The following is a 14,817-nucleotide window of genomic DNA, read 5'->3' on the forward strand; positions in this document are numbered from 1 at the left end:
TGTTAGCACTTCAATAATCAGCACTAAACACAAAGCTGAGTGAGGTTGGATGGAAATAAATTAGTTTAAGTATCTAATTGCAAACAAAATCTTTTGGACATAGATGTCATATAGATTAAACATTATGTCTAATTTTTTTGTGTTCGGAAAAAATGTCACATTTTATATGGGGCTATGCGTCAGATTATTTTTTAGTTTGGGAATATTACTTTGGCCTTTCCTATCTCTGCTGCCAGCTGAGCCAAGCCGACCATGTCCTGACTGGAGCTTTATATTTCACCGCTGTCAGAGTGGTATCAATCATTTTGTTCTTGTGAAGACTGTAGTGAGGGTAACTTGGATAATATCAAATGCATGTAGAAATAAATGCACTATAAAAAAAGTTGTTCCGTAGAACCTTTGACATAGACAGTATTTCTTTGTTTCTTTGTAGAGTCTCTATTAATTAGAGCATAGTTTATTTTCTCCAACAGCAGTGGAGGTGCTGTCAACAGTCAACCTTTTGCACGAGGAAATGTCTTGTAATTAAGAGCTTCAACCGAGTAGATGTGGATTTCCAGAGTACATCACTTCACTTGTAGAGTCTGTGTATAGCCTTGTGTGCATGTGTGTGGGCGTGTGTGTGTCTATGCAGAGATGGGCAATTACAGTTGTCAACCTGATGAACATACTGATTAAGTGGGACAGTAATATTCAAATGGCCGTGATCCCAGCCAGTTCCTTCTTCTGATCTTGTCAAACTGATCCTCATAAAAATGAGGGAAAATTAAAGTTCAGTAAAATATCTTGATTGAATTTTAGCCTCATGACAACACAGAATGCAGTTTGAAGTACGAACAGAATGAAGTGCACAGTGAATGTGCAACTCAATTTAGTTGAAACTTCATATTCATCACATCACATATATTCTGTATCCTCCTTTTACTGTCTTTTTACATTTGAAATGTAAATATTTTAGCTTTCTAATGTGGATGCCACTGGAAAAATGGGCTGAATTAATTTATTTTAATTTTTGTTGAATAAAACCAAATCTCACCAAACTCTGATACCTTTTTACATTAAAGGTTATAAGCCAGGGATACATTTCGTGATTGATATCTTTATCTCACATTTGAGATAAATATCTATGCATAAAGAAAAGCTTATTACAAGCAATATGTTGTGTAAATGAGGGTGTAGGTGTCATTTTGGCCTTTGGATTTTTTGCACATTATTCAGTGCCACTCTCCTCAGACAGTGGGAGAGGTCAGAAGGTGTATTTGTATTCATTTGATATACTTGTAAAATTAGCTCATCCGTGAAAATAAAAAGCCCAAATACAATTTATGAAATGCGGCCAGGCATGAAATTCCTTTCTAAGACTCGTGAAGCGGTGCAACAATAAGTAGTGTGGGGAAAAAAAAAAATAAACCCGTGAACAGAGGCATCATCACTGACGGAACAGAAACAGAGCCTAATCTATTTCCTGAGGCAATGCCCTGGACTGCGGGCTGTGAAAGCCCAGATGATTTAGCCAGACATGGGGATAATATTGTGTTATTTCCTGCAGTGTGGGGTCAAGGAATTACTGAAACAATGGATTTTCTCATACCTTTGGATTGACCTTTGCTCAAATTCCACCTTAAGATCATGACAAAGCCCGAGTGGCCTTGTTTTGGTTCCTGCTGGACAAACAGCTACTGATCTAAAGCAAAGCTCCGCTCGAAGAGTAAATGACTCGTGAGGTTTATTGTCAGGACAAATGAGGGGGATGCTGTCACCTGCATTAGATACATCTGATTGAATTTGAAACCCCGGCACCAAGGACTGAACTCCAGATTTCTCATCATGGGAGCCATGCCAGCGTCAATTAGTCTGGCTGGCCTTAAAAGCTTTACCTTTATTCTGCCGATGTCACTGGGTGAGGCGAAGCAGAGACGGGCTATTTGACCCTGGCAGTTTAAAAAATGAACCTTACTTTGGATTTAGTGATGCACAAAAGCTTTTTAGTGGCTTCAGTTTAAATGCAATGATTCTTTGCCCAGTATGGGCCTTTGCCTGAGCAACTGTTTTTAGAAGATGAATAACTTAAAAAAAACACAAGGTCAAGTAAGTCTATCCCTGCTTTTTAATAGCAGGGATAGACTTACCAGACTAAGAAATTAACAGCCATGCTATTGTCTTTCTCATTAATGAGACAAAGCCATACTTGGAGAAATTAAAAATCAAAAAGTTGGGGCTATTTCCCATGAATGCCTTCATTGGAATCCATCAAATAGTTGTTGGTGTATTTTCAAAATTTTGTACAAAATATTTTGGTGCTATTTAGATAGCCTGATGTTCAAAGCTTAAAATGGTGGTGGCAGCACAGAAGAAGTCAGGGCATCACCACTCATTATCCTCATCCTCTGAGGATCACACAAATCAGAAGGGGATTCACTACCACCACCCACCGCCGTGGATTGGCCAAATGACTGCGCTGCTAATGTGGCTAAAAAATAATATCTAAAATGTCTCATTTCCAAAATAAAATAAATAAAAATGAAATTTTCCTTCCTCAGCATTATAGGAAGTCAGGCAAAGTGTTTGGCACAAATTAAAGGCCTCATTAGTCCACTCCTTACCTCCGATGCTGTCTCAAGTGGAAGCAGACTAATGGGCAGGCTTTGCAGGGACTTGGCTGGAGCACAGTGAGGGCTCAACAGGAAACTGAAGCCTCATGGGAATTTCACTATCACAGGACTCTCTTTCATTGCCAGACAATTTGGGTTGAGTTAATTCTGGGTCATCTCATTAAGCCTCACACGAGATGTGACAAAGAAGTCAGGTGGCTTTATGCGGGCTGCTCTCGAGGAGAATGAACTGAATAGCTCATCAGCTTTTCTGTGTAGGTTCAAGGTGTGACCTAATTATCCCTGGCACAATGAACAATATCCTGAATTTCCAATTTTCCCTAGTAAGCAAAAAGCCAGTTGATAAAATTTAATGCAAGATGCACATAAATCAGCAAGAAAAAAATCATCATCCTTGTTGTTGTCAGCCGAGTGGAGCTGATCAGTGTTAAAAAGCAGAAGAGGAGACTACAGAACTACAGAAGGTTGTAAAAGAATAAATCAAAACAGAATTAAAGCAAAACATTTTTGTTGTTCGATGAAGAGAAGTGTCCAGACAAGAAGAAAGACCACACAGCTCTACGTTATATATGGTGCCAGGGCTGCAAAGTGGCCCGCTCACTTACGTTCTTGAAGCCACGGTAAAGGATCTGCAGCTCCTTGCGGGAGAAACGTGTCTGGGCTTCAAGCTGTTCCAGACCCTCAGGGCGATGACGGACTGCAGACAGTTCAAGCTCATCTTCAACGCTGTCTGGAGAGGAGGAGGAGGAACGTCAGATGTAAACAGATGCTCGGAGTCTTTGCTGATTAACATTTCTATGGCTAGATTTGAAATATTCTGTTAGAGCCACAAATATCACAGGGAGCTAAAAAAAAAACAAACCTGGACAACAAATCCTCTCCTAAATGCCACACTTTGGCATGACAGTGCCAAATTCTGGGTAACCTTCTCGATAAGGAAAATACATTAAAATGAGGCCCCTTTTATCTATATTATATCACATCCTTCTATTTCCAAATCCAACAAAAATCAGAAAGATATCGTCTACACTAAATACGTCAGTCGAGGTAATTAGTATTATTGACCCTGCAGAACAAAGTACTTGTGGCAGAGAGCTTCTTCATGAAGGACAGCAGCTGAACCCTGTGAAACTTTTAATGGGGCTGTAATGATGGCAGATGCTGTCTAGGCCCTTTCACATGCTGCAATGTCCTTGCAGCACAGCGTTTCACTTGTCTTGTAGACCTGAAGTCTGACACAGTGTCTAAATGCCTCATTAGTTCCAAGGGTCTAATTGTGGTCCTTAGTCAAAAGACTACATTTTATAAAAGACCACATTTAACCCTCTGCCATGGAGCTAGGTGGTAGGTGATGTTTGGAATGTGCACACCTCTTTTGGGTTTCATTGTCAAACTAGTCCAGAAATTGCCTAATAATAGCTTTGCAAAGAGAAAATTTAGGTTTAACTGCTTTGTTTAACCAACCCACCAAACAAATGTGTTGGAAATATTATGCAATGTTAAAATATAATTAGTTGTGACAACAGTCATGAAGTCACATTTTAACAGGCTATGCTAGTGGACAAAACCAAGACTAATATTTGTCAAATGAGACACACTGTCACATATTCAAAAAGCATCTGTTTACTTCTACAACTACAAGAGCAAAATGCTCTATGTAAATTTCAAATGAAGCAATTTCTAGAAATGTCTGTTGATGCTGGACGTCAGCTTGTGCAACCATGTGTGTCTAAAACCCACACTGAGTGTTTGCCCCTTACCAGGAGAAGCCACAGAAAGGAAAAGCATCTTGGATAACAAACAGAAAAAAATCATCTGAGAGAGAGAGAGAGATGGAGAGAGACAGAGAGAGAGTGAGAGAGCCTTGGAAGCGCCACTTGCTTTGATTACTGGAGGTTGACTTTTTGGCTGTGGAGCATGGAAAGAGCCTCATGAGTCGAGCTCTCACCCCGCGCTTGTGGACAATCTGTGGGTAACCTGGGAAATAAAGCATTAGGTCTTACCCACGCAACTAACAGCCTGAGTGCATTCTGGGAAGATTGAGCGTGCAAGAGGCCACCTTTGATGGCTGGTTCTACAGGACAACAACACTGAATTTTGAATTTAACGTTTTAAATTTCACCGTGAAGCCCTTAGAAACCCTAGGCATTATACAAGTAAACTCTGCACCAGATTAAACTACTTCAGCTACCTTCCGGCAGTCTTCGCAGTGATGCAAGCAGATCTGTGAACCTCCACACAGGCACCTATTGATAGGAGCTAAATGATAAAATCAGCCTACTGGCCGTACAAGCTCACTATGACAAATTTGATATTTAGCAAGGTTTATAGGTTCCCCCTTGATTCAGGTTGTTAGCATGCATCAAGTCATAAAAGAGGTGCAATAGGTCGCATGACTTATTAACAAGCCTTTGAGCAGAGTGTAGGTCACTTTAACAGACAGGCTGTGATATGATGCCTGTGACCTCACAACAGGTCGTAATTCAACCTCATATCAGGTGTCAGCTCTTTTCACACAGTCAAATAAAGTGCTCGACAAAAGAGCATGTTCTCCTGTCATTAAGGTGGCCTGTTGAAATAAATGTTTGAATTGAGGGTTACTATTCTCAAATAACTCTCTTATGTGTAGCACAGCGTCTGAACAGGAACTTCTCCAAGTATCAACTCTGGAGCCATTGCCTAAAAGCAGTCCATTTCCCCTCTTGCTTAAGGCAATTCTGAAAAAACTTTGTGTGAAGCTTGATGGTAGCTGCAGGCACTCAGATGAGCCCTCGAGTGTTTAAAACCATTTGTCAATCACAGCAACACTCTGTTAATTTCAAGTCTGTGATTGCTGGTAACAGTGAGAGCAGAGCTGGAGCTCAAGACATGTTTACAACCACTGAAATACACAGAATTGCTTGAGTTATAAGGCTTCAATAAACTGGGCTAAAAAGGTTACAATTACATCATGGAATAGAGGCCGTAAAAAGCCTCATAAATCTGTTACCTAGTTTGGCTACGTCGTGTAGGGCCAGCAGGAAATTTGCTGTGAGAGAAAAACAGCTCAGTGAGATAAACGATACCTGGAAAACGCTGTTGTGTTGTGGGAGTGGGTCAGTTTAAGAAGGTGATCGCAATGGAAGTCCAGAGACATTTGCAAAATCAATTCCAAAACTTATGATTATTACTATATGATTTAATATCAAATTAAAATTCTTATACATTTGTGTATATGGAAGTTTATTAAAGTGGGAAGACTGAGCTCATGCATTCAGTCAGGGAAGTAACAAGACTGCAAAAAAGGAGGGAACAATAATTTAGAGTAAAGACATCTACAAAAAGAGAGCTAAAGGCTAGTGTGAGTATGTTATTCACCTACAGATAAACATTTCTTTGACATTTTTTATCATGTTCACTATCTTCCACTATTGTTTTGTGAGCATTGTAATATTTGCTAATCAGCACCAAAATCAAGAGGCCATATTGTCGTTTTAAGTGCTTTTCATGTATCTAAAATTTTTCCTGTCCAACTGTTGATACACGTCATGAGCTGTAAATTCTTATGTCTGCTTTAGACATGATTTATCGTTCTGGTCAGACGTGACAAAATGAAAGTGCTCGGTTTGAAGCGGAGGCTTTGTTTGAGGCAGTTTGACCACTATGAGCCTAAAGCATGATTTCTTGCCAAATGATTTTTCAGAAAACAGTCGAAGAAAAGATTCTTGAAAAGATTCAAGGTCAAAATCTACTTTGGCATTGGCCTTTTCATCCTCTCAGTGTTTAGATTTCAAATCTATGCAGACAAAGAACAGATGGTTAAAAGCTCTTGGCTCAGAACTGGCACAAGTGTATACAATGACCAACATCATGGTGCACAGCAAATTTGTGAGCTATAAAAGACACTGTTGACAGTCTCGCTGGCAGCTTAAGGACAGTTCACATGACCCTCTATAATGACACAATAACTCTGAGATTTAGAGGATAAAGAGGATCATTGAAGTCCTCATCTATTCTTGTTACCTCCCTGACACACACCTTCTTTCCTGTGGGGAGACGTCTGAGTGCTCTTGCTGAGGTTGAACTAGACAGATGTTGATTTTGTTACCAAGATATATTGGTCCTGACAGAAAGCTGGCTGTACTTGGAGGCATTACTGTATGATACAGGGACAGCCTTTGTGGCTCAAGGACAGGCTTCAGTACATTCTTCAGTACCTGGACATTGAGCTCAGGATGCAGTGCAAACTCTATAACAGAATAAGTAAAATCAGATGATCTGTACTGTCACTTAATAGAACTGAAAGCTGAACCAACATGCAGGCAATAGAAATGATCTCTAAAGTGGATAAAACCGCATGAGTGACACAGCTCTTAATTGGGCAGGAAAAGAGCATGCAGTCATGGCTGTCTGATTAATGTTTGCCCTTTCAGTTTATTGACAAAATGGATCTGATGCTTGGGTATATGTATAACGTGGAAAGCCGCATCTGCTGTGCCACTGTGTCCTAACACACAGACAGAGTTTAGTCCTTCACTGGGGCTGCATCCTTTCTTACAAATTTGTTGAAAAGCATGAACGGGCATTGTTGTCCTGAAGAATCAAGAACATGTAGCAAGAGAATTCTTCAACATCTTGAACATTCACCACTGATCATTGCGTGCACACATTCACATTGTCATGCCATACTTTTGCCTTCCTCAGAAAAAAGAAAGCTTGCTGAGTGAGAGCTTCTAAAATGGGAGGCTGTTGATGATGGAACAGCTGATCTGATATGTAGTTGTTTGACTCCTTAACCTTTGAGGAACATAACTGCCCTTTGCCCAGCAGCAATGCGATATAACTGAATGTTCTCTGAGGGATATAAACAAAGAAAATGCCCCACAAGAATATAAAATATATATAAAATCCACTATCACCATGGGGCATAATGCAGAAGCTTTGTAGACTACAATAACAAAATTGTTTGCCATACAGTAAAGCATAGACCACGCAGTATCTTATTTATCAATGAGCTGACAACAACAGAAATACTAAAACCTTGAGTATGAGAATATTTATCTTCAATATGAGTCTGTACTGTTCAATCACAGTTCAACGCTCCCTCACAGGCAGTGATTGGGGAGTCATTTATCTAAAAGGTAAAGTCAAGCTCCAGGGTGAAACCTCACTTGACCTCAACCAGCTGGATCCATGAATGGATAATAAATATTTGACAAATCTATATCACATACAAACTAAAATGTCTCCAGCTAACCACGGATGGCTGCGTAAAATCAAAACCTGTTCGGTGCTGCTGAGTTTGCTCTTTGTTGTGTTATGAGGGCGCACGTAAAGGCAAATGATGGCCTGGGGGATCACAGGGAAGGGATTCATTTAATACATTAAGCATGAAAGCCTTGTACATTTTTTAAGATTAAAAAAAAAATAATTAAAGAGATCTTAATGGAATGTTTGGGAAAAGATATAATCTGTGTGAAACTGACTGATAGAATCTCTAGTTTCAGGCACCGATGGTCCTCATCAGACTCAGTATTGTACTTCTTCTGTCTTTTACTGAATTGTTAAAAGCCTTTGCTCTCCGCGATTATAAATCCGCTAATAAAATATTAGTTACATCCGTGCGTATGAAACAAGCACCATGATCCTTTCTCGTGAGCGACCGTGTGTGTTACTGTGTGTGCGCCTGAGATGAGGTCGTAACTCACACAATTTAGATCCTCTCTGTCCCTTTAGCACCGTGGCGCCAAAGAGGCGGGGCTCACAAAAGTAGGCCATGAATCCAGTGGAGCATTACTTATCTTACAGTTTACATGATAGTGTTACAGGGAGCATCAGTCAGCGTGTGAGCCAATGGAGCCTGAACAGTGCTTTGAAGATCTTTGACCACACTTGGACAGCAGCTCTGAGTTACAGTTAGTGGCCAAATTAGACTAATTGAATGTGACTAAATGACTTCCCTGGGCTTCCTTTGACGCAATGAATAGAAAGGCATTTTTCCACACTGGTCATATGAAAACCCCTTTAAATAATGGAAAAGCTAAAGCACTGTATTTTTGTTTTGAAGACATTACCCACGTCTCCTCCCATTATTCCACATTTTTCCATGCCACAATTGACACCATTATCGACCCGCTTCTTGTTCTTATCATCATTCAAACGCTACAAAGTAATTGCAAATGGAAATAGGAGCTCAATTTGATCACCAAATTTCCTAAATGTGGCATGACATGTTCCGTAAGAAACAATTGAAACTTTAATTTAAACCATTAAACATTTAAACCATCAGACTTACTCTACAGTTATATTAGCTCGCTAACATTTGTTAATAGCATTTAACATTACTGAGACTAAAACTGAACCTGACACTAAACATTTATTCTCTCACTTGAGGAAGTAGCTCTGTGAGTTTGTATATTGGCAAACAGCATGCCAATGTAAATGGTAAAATTTAGTTTGAGTTGGCAACATATCTGCAATAACCCCACATGTTGTGCCACTCGTATGCCTAAAACTGTTCCTTACATTCGATGTTTAAAGCTAGCTCTTGGAGAAAACAATACAAAATAACTGGAGGATGGACAACATAAATCCTTTGATTGAAATTCACAACACTGCTATTCTTTGTGATAAAAATTCAAACTCTGCAACAGATTTACAGTTTGGTCTTAAATACTTATCCACCACAAACGTCGAAACAAGTTCAGCCTATGTCACTTATTTTCCAGGGAAGTATATTGTCAAGACTGTTACGTCAGGCTCAGCATGTAGACCCGTAGTAAGAATATTTTCAGGACTGGAGGTAACTTTTCAGTGTCATCACTGTTTGATCATTCTTGTGGTGGTATCACATATCTGGCCCAAATTTGTTGCGGCTGCTGCTGGTGTCACAAAACTGTTCTCCTCTAGGCAGGAAATCGCTGATTTCACTGATAACATGTCTTGCTCGACTAGGATTTGGGGCTGATAAGAACGTCCCTGCCTGTCAAATCAACCTGACATAATGAGATTTCTTCACTTAACCTGACACAACTACAGTGAGCTCCAAAAGTTGACAACAAGATATCCGAACAAACACCTGAACCCAACTTAACTCTGATCTTATCTCAAGCTGAGCTCACTCCTAATATGGGCTCTTCTAAGTCTTGGCAATACAACACAGAGCAATCAAACACCAAACTAAGGGTATCCAGTTCATCACATGGCTGCTGTGTGCACTGTACTGCTGCCCATGTAAGGGAAACTGTGTCAATATTAGTCAGGTAGGGTTGACAAAAGCAGCATTATTTAGAAATCACAGTTACTTTCAGGCTTTAAAATTATATTCCAATTTAATCATCTCAGGGAGATTAAAAAGGGAATGATTTCATCATAACTTAAGGCATATTATAATCAGCAGTCATTTCCCATCCCATATGAGAGTGATTTAAAATGGCAGTGGACATGAGTGCTGACCTCCCGTTTGTCTGCATCAACGCTTGTCTCACTTCAAAGTTGCTCTTTGATGAGAAGTGATTCATCACTGCAGAGAACTGCTACTCTGGCACTGATTATATTACGGAGTTAGTGACTCAGCGGGACATGTGTTCAGAACATATTATCCACACAGGACATCGTCTGTATTTGCATTACTTAGAATGAATGTATTATGAAACAAACAAACAAACAGAAAAATAAATTAAATTAAATCACAGGACACTAAAAAAACTTTTTTGGATAACTTTGTTTGTGATGTGACATCTCCACTTCCTCAGCACCTCTTTCTGACTTCTGACTAACAAACTGCTGTAGTTGGAACATTCTGACACGATGGCTGTCCTCACACTAGACATCAAAGACAGCAGTTCCCAGGTATTGATCTCTTAATACCTTAATCTGTCTCCTGCAGATCTCAACACAGATGGTATCAAAGTTAGAATTGCAGAATTTCCTGCTCTGTCACAAGAGATTTACATTAAACCCAAACACTGAATACCATTGCAACAGCAGAGACTGCTTGATAGACTAATAAAAAACAACCTCAGATACGTTTTAACCTTATTCGATCAACTCATAGCACATTCACCTGCAACGCAAATATTTGCCCTTTCTACTGCAAAAGCAGTACTCTATCAAAATAATACTCAATCAAAATGAATAATAATAGCTTTAAAAAACAAAAATTAAAAACACAATAACCCTCTTAATTGCCTAATAATTAAATCAAAGCTAATGATTTGCCACATGCTGACAGGTCAATACCCTTCTTGCTTATGGATATAAACTCTCACATCTCTCTAAAGGTCAACTCAGTATTATCAACAGTGAAAAACATTTTTTTTTTTTTTTTTTTTTGCAGAAGGTCATATTGTCATATGGTCAGCCAAAGACTTTTGGCCAAATTAAATCTAAATCCAATCAGCAAAAGAGCCTTAGGCTAGGACAATACTATTACACTGAATATTTATTGTGTAAAAAACAGAAGGTTCAGTTTAACACCTCGTTTGAGTTTCACAAGTTCCAAGGCTGCATGTTGTTTTGGAGCAAAACAAGGATAAATGTGGCAGCTACCAATTAGCTGAAATTACACCCAGCAAGACAGAGGACATGGACGCAGATGAGTAGTGTCTGGAGGCCTGGCCAGCAGTGGAGTTTATTTATGCAGACAGGATTCCCACCTATAAAACAGACCAGAGGACTTTGAAACTGACCTGCTGATCACCCAGCAGAATGCCTAATCGTGGAAAGTGTTGTGTTGCTATTTTGATTTATCACTTACTTCTGGGTGCAAATGTCAAATTCTGTTGGAAATACTGCAGTTCAGTAGAAAGGCTCAGAAAAGTTTAAAAGGCTGAGACCACTTTCAAATCAATAGGAAAGTAGTCTCAGCCTTTCAGACTACACGCTGTAAATAAGCTGAATTAGTTGAAGTTTAAGACCATCCAAATAGCTCAGGAAATTGCTTCACTTGTACTTCACTGAAACGAGCAATTTCAGATTCACAAACTCTGCAACTTTGTGTGAACTGGGAGAGAGTGCATAATATTGCAAGTGCAGCAGCTTTAGTCTCAGGTTTCAGTGGTGCTGGTGGAGTGGGGGGGGGGTTCTAGCATCCATCTGGCCTCTGTGTTGAAGCATTTCTCATCAGAATCACTGTAAGTGAAATTTTTTTTAATTTTTTTTTATTTTCATGAATTGTATCGTATTTGTCGGTTATCTGGTTGATCACCCCAAACTTACAGTCAGACGGTGCTATGACGTGTATTGGAACAGGCACATGGGTGTCTGTGCTCTCTCTCAGGACAAAAATTCTGATAGACATCAATGAATGAACTGTGGTTAAGGGTGAGTGGAAGTGCAACAGCAAATATAAACCCTGCATATCCAGATTTACCAGAAGACAGGAGACAAACGATCCAGCTCCTGTGCAAAGGCTGACTTTGCCTTTCCTGAGGTGTAATAAATTCCCTTATGTAGCACAAAATATTTTCTACTGCATCCAGAGTATCAGAGCTGCCAACAGTGGACATTTGGCTGATTACTATTCTGCTTCAGCGATTGTTGGATCTGCAAATCCAAGTCAATAAAAGAAAAGTAATTCAAACACAGTCCCTACTGTGTAATGAGAAAGGCTCATTTTAAATCAGATAAATCGCACACACGATGAGGGAGGCAGATACAGATGTGCCATTTATTCCTATTTGGTGGGCCTGAATATAAATACGACTTGAGCCAGAGAGAGCAATGTGTCATCCCTCTTATTTAATAATACAGCCTCTAGATTCTCATGTGAGGCAAAGCAATGGCAGTGAAACGGACTGAGAAGCAATAAGTGAGGAAGGCATGTAGACTTCAAACCAAGGCACAGATTGGTAAGTCTGTGTGCAACAGCCCCAAATAAAAACACTGATTTGCATTTTGGTGAAACAGGCGTTTACTTATCCTGGGACAAGTTTTGTGCTTTACTGCTAATAATGAAAGGCAGATCCAAATAAAAAGTGTCCCGCTAGAAAAAGAATAGAACATGTTGAGGCCTTGACGATGATTGCCTTTAGGTTAGCCGAGGCTCCAGACTGCAATCATTTTGTCACATTTTGTGATGATTTTTGGAGACTGCGCTACTACATTCTAAAACTGGGAGCAGCCGTGCAACTTGCCAATATGGCTGCAATGAAATGGACTTTAGGGCTTTTCCACTTCCCAAAAAGAGAAGAAGATTCAGATCGAGGACAATTCAGATGAGGAACTGGCAGGTGAAAATGATACGTGCAGTTATGAATTTTCTGCGAAAAAAGACAGCATACAGTTATCTATTCAATTATTGATGGCCACACCGACGTGTAACTCTCCGAAATGTTTGTTTCTTTAGGATCAAGAAGCAAATTTTTCAGCCTTAATATGGCAGATAAAACGCTTTCTTTTACTGTTCTGAACTGAGTGGAAGTGAGTGCACTGACTGGAGCACTGGAGACTGAATGCCAAGGTTCTTTATGAGAGGCAACTTACTCTCACACTGGCCATAATGATACACCATCAGAAGGCAGAGTCATTTATTGGAATCTGGGGGGAAGAGCGGTCTATGCTTTTAATTGCAATCATTTGTCTCTGTGAATTGTTTCAGTAATAGTACATCCAAAAAAATTGCTTGCTCTGCATTGGAAAGAAAGGCGCTGTGCCGTTTCTACTCAAATCGTTTTAAATATTACAAAGTGGAAGAATGAAAGAAGTTCAGCCCATATTCAGAGCTTTCCCTGCAAAAAAATAAATAAAAAAAATAAAAATATTTTGGCGGGAGTAGGATTTTATGACAGGAAAACAGCACTTATGTTGCAAGTCACTGAGAAAAAGAAGAACATTTACTGATTTGTGGATTACATGATGTCAAGCTATTCAGTGTCTGCATTTCAATTGCAGAGTCTGAGATCTTTAAGCATTCAGACTAAAATCTAATTTTTGTATGCATACTGTAGTTTGGAGGAACGGAAAATAAGATAGCCAGACTGGGAAAATATGAAATCAGTGTGGACGCACTCCTTGCTAGAATGACAACATGTACTGTATAACACAAGTGGCTCAAAGGGCAGATTATCTTTTTGCTTATTAATTATTCACATGACAATAGGGGTTTTACTCACTATTGTAGAGAAAAGGTCACTGTGAAGCAGTTTTGGTGACAATGATTTATGGCCCTCAACAGCACACAAGTTATGACACGTTTCCTATTAATTCAGATATTTATTGTGCATCCTTTGCTTGTTAGATGATCATTGTTGTATTCTTTAGCAAAGTTTCATTGTTATTTCACATGCTAAAGTTATTAAATTGTGTCATTCTTCCTGCTCCACAGCTGATGATGTATGATACTTTATCAGCGCAAATTAAAACTTATCCCTGTACAGCAAACAGTTTCAATATACTATTCAAGTCAATAGCAATGAAATTGGTTCACCGAAACGCAAAGTCAGCACTTTGTGTCCCAGTTCTCTTTAAAGTATTGCACCAATGTGAAGTGCGGAGGCTATTTCCATCACTTTCCTTTAACCAGAAACTTTATATTCAATCAGTCAAAAGAGAGAATTTGCATTTAGCTATACCGTTGGTAAGGAGTGACTGCATTATGTATGAGAACTTATATCCCTGGCTTAATTATGGAGAATATTGCAACTGGACTAATGTGGCATCATGATTATTCATTCTGTTGGCTAATTAAAGTCACTAACATGCTGAATGAGCATATTTGGTGTCCGGCCTTGATTAAAAATAAATACCACACATGCAGCTTCAAAGCTCTAGGGATCGCTGTGGGTTTATGAAGGACTTGATTTTTTTGCTTTTTCATAACAACACTTAAGCTTTGACCACGCACTATTTTCATTTCATGATATATAAGTAATAAGATCGTTTGGAAACTGCTGTGTGAGATTTTATTTAATCACAAAACTCAACAAGCAATTAATAACATCAGACTATCACAAGCCGGTACTTGAGGGACACTGTACATTATACTGCGTCCCTGGACTGCTATATTACAGCAGTCATAATTAAATACATCTTTAAAAATACAGCCTGCCTCCAGCTGGCTCTTCCATAGGGAACCTTTAAGTACTGAAATCATCTATATCAGGTTCCCGGCTAAGGAGCATCAATCATTCTCCTCCTATCAGAGGTTATTACCTGTGATGTTTTCATCTAAATTGATTGCTTGAGTGATACTTGTCCTTGCTCCCCTGATTGAAATAGACAGGAC

At 39.3% G+C, this 14,817-nt stretch overlaps 1 protein-coding gene across 5 annotated transcripts in view; it reads right to left on the reverse strand.

Annotated features, from left to right (window-relative positions):
- The window catches only part of kcnip4a (potassium voltage-gated channel interacting protein 4a), a 98,028-nt gene that overhangs the window by 5,747 nt on the left and 77,464 nt on the right, over positions 1-14,817 (reverse strand). For 4 of the 5 annotated variants that reach the window (XM_029526116.1, XM_029526118.1, XM_029526119.1 and 1 more), the window contains exon 2: positions 3,218-3,342. In XM_029526116.1, the coding sequence (XP_029381976.1) occupies positions 3,218-3,342 (125 nt within the window). Of the gene's footprint in view, positions 1-3,217; positions 3,343-4,493; positions 4,564-14,817 lie in introns of those variants that run through there. The other variant, XM_029526120.1, reaches the window with a different exon arrangement.

Source organism: Echeneis naucrates, chromosome 18 (assembly GCF_900963305.1).
Source record: "Echeneis naucrates chromosome 18, fEcheNa1.1, whole genome shotgun sequence".
In the NCBI taxonomy this organism is placed as follows: domain Eukaryota; kingdom Metazoa; phylum Chordata; class Actinopteri; order Carangiformes; family Echeneidae; genus Echeneis; species Echeneis naucrates.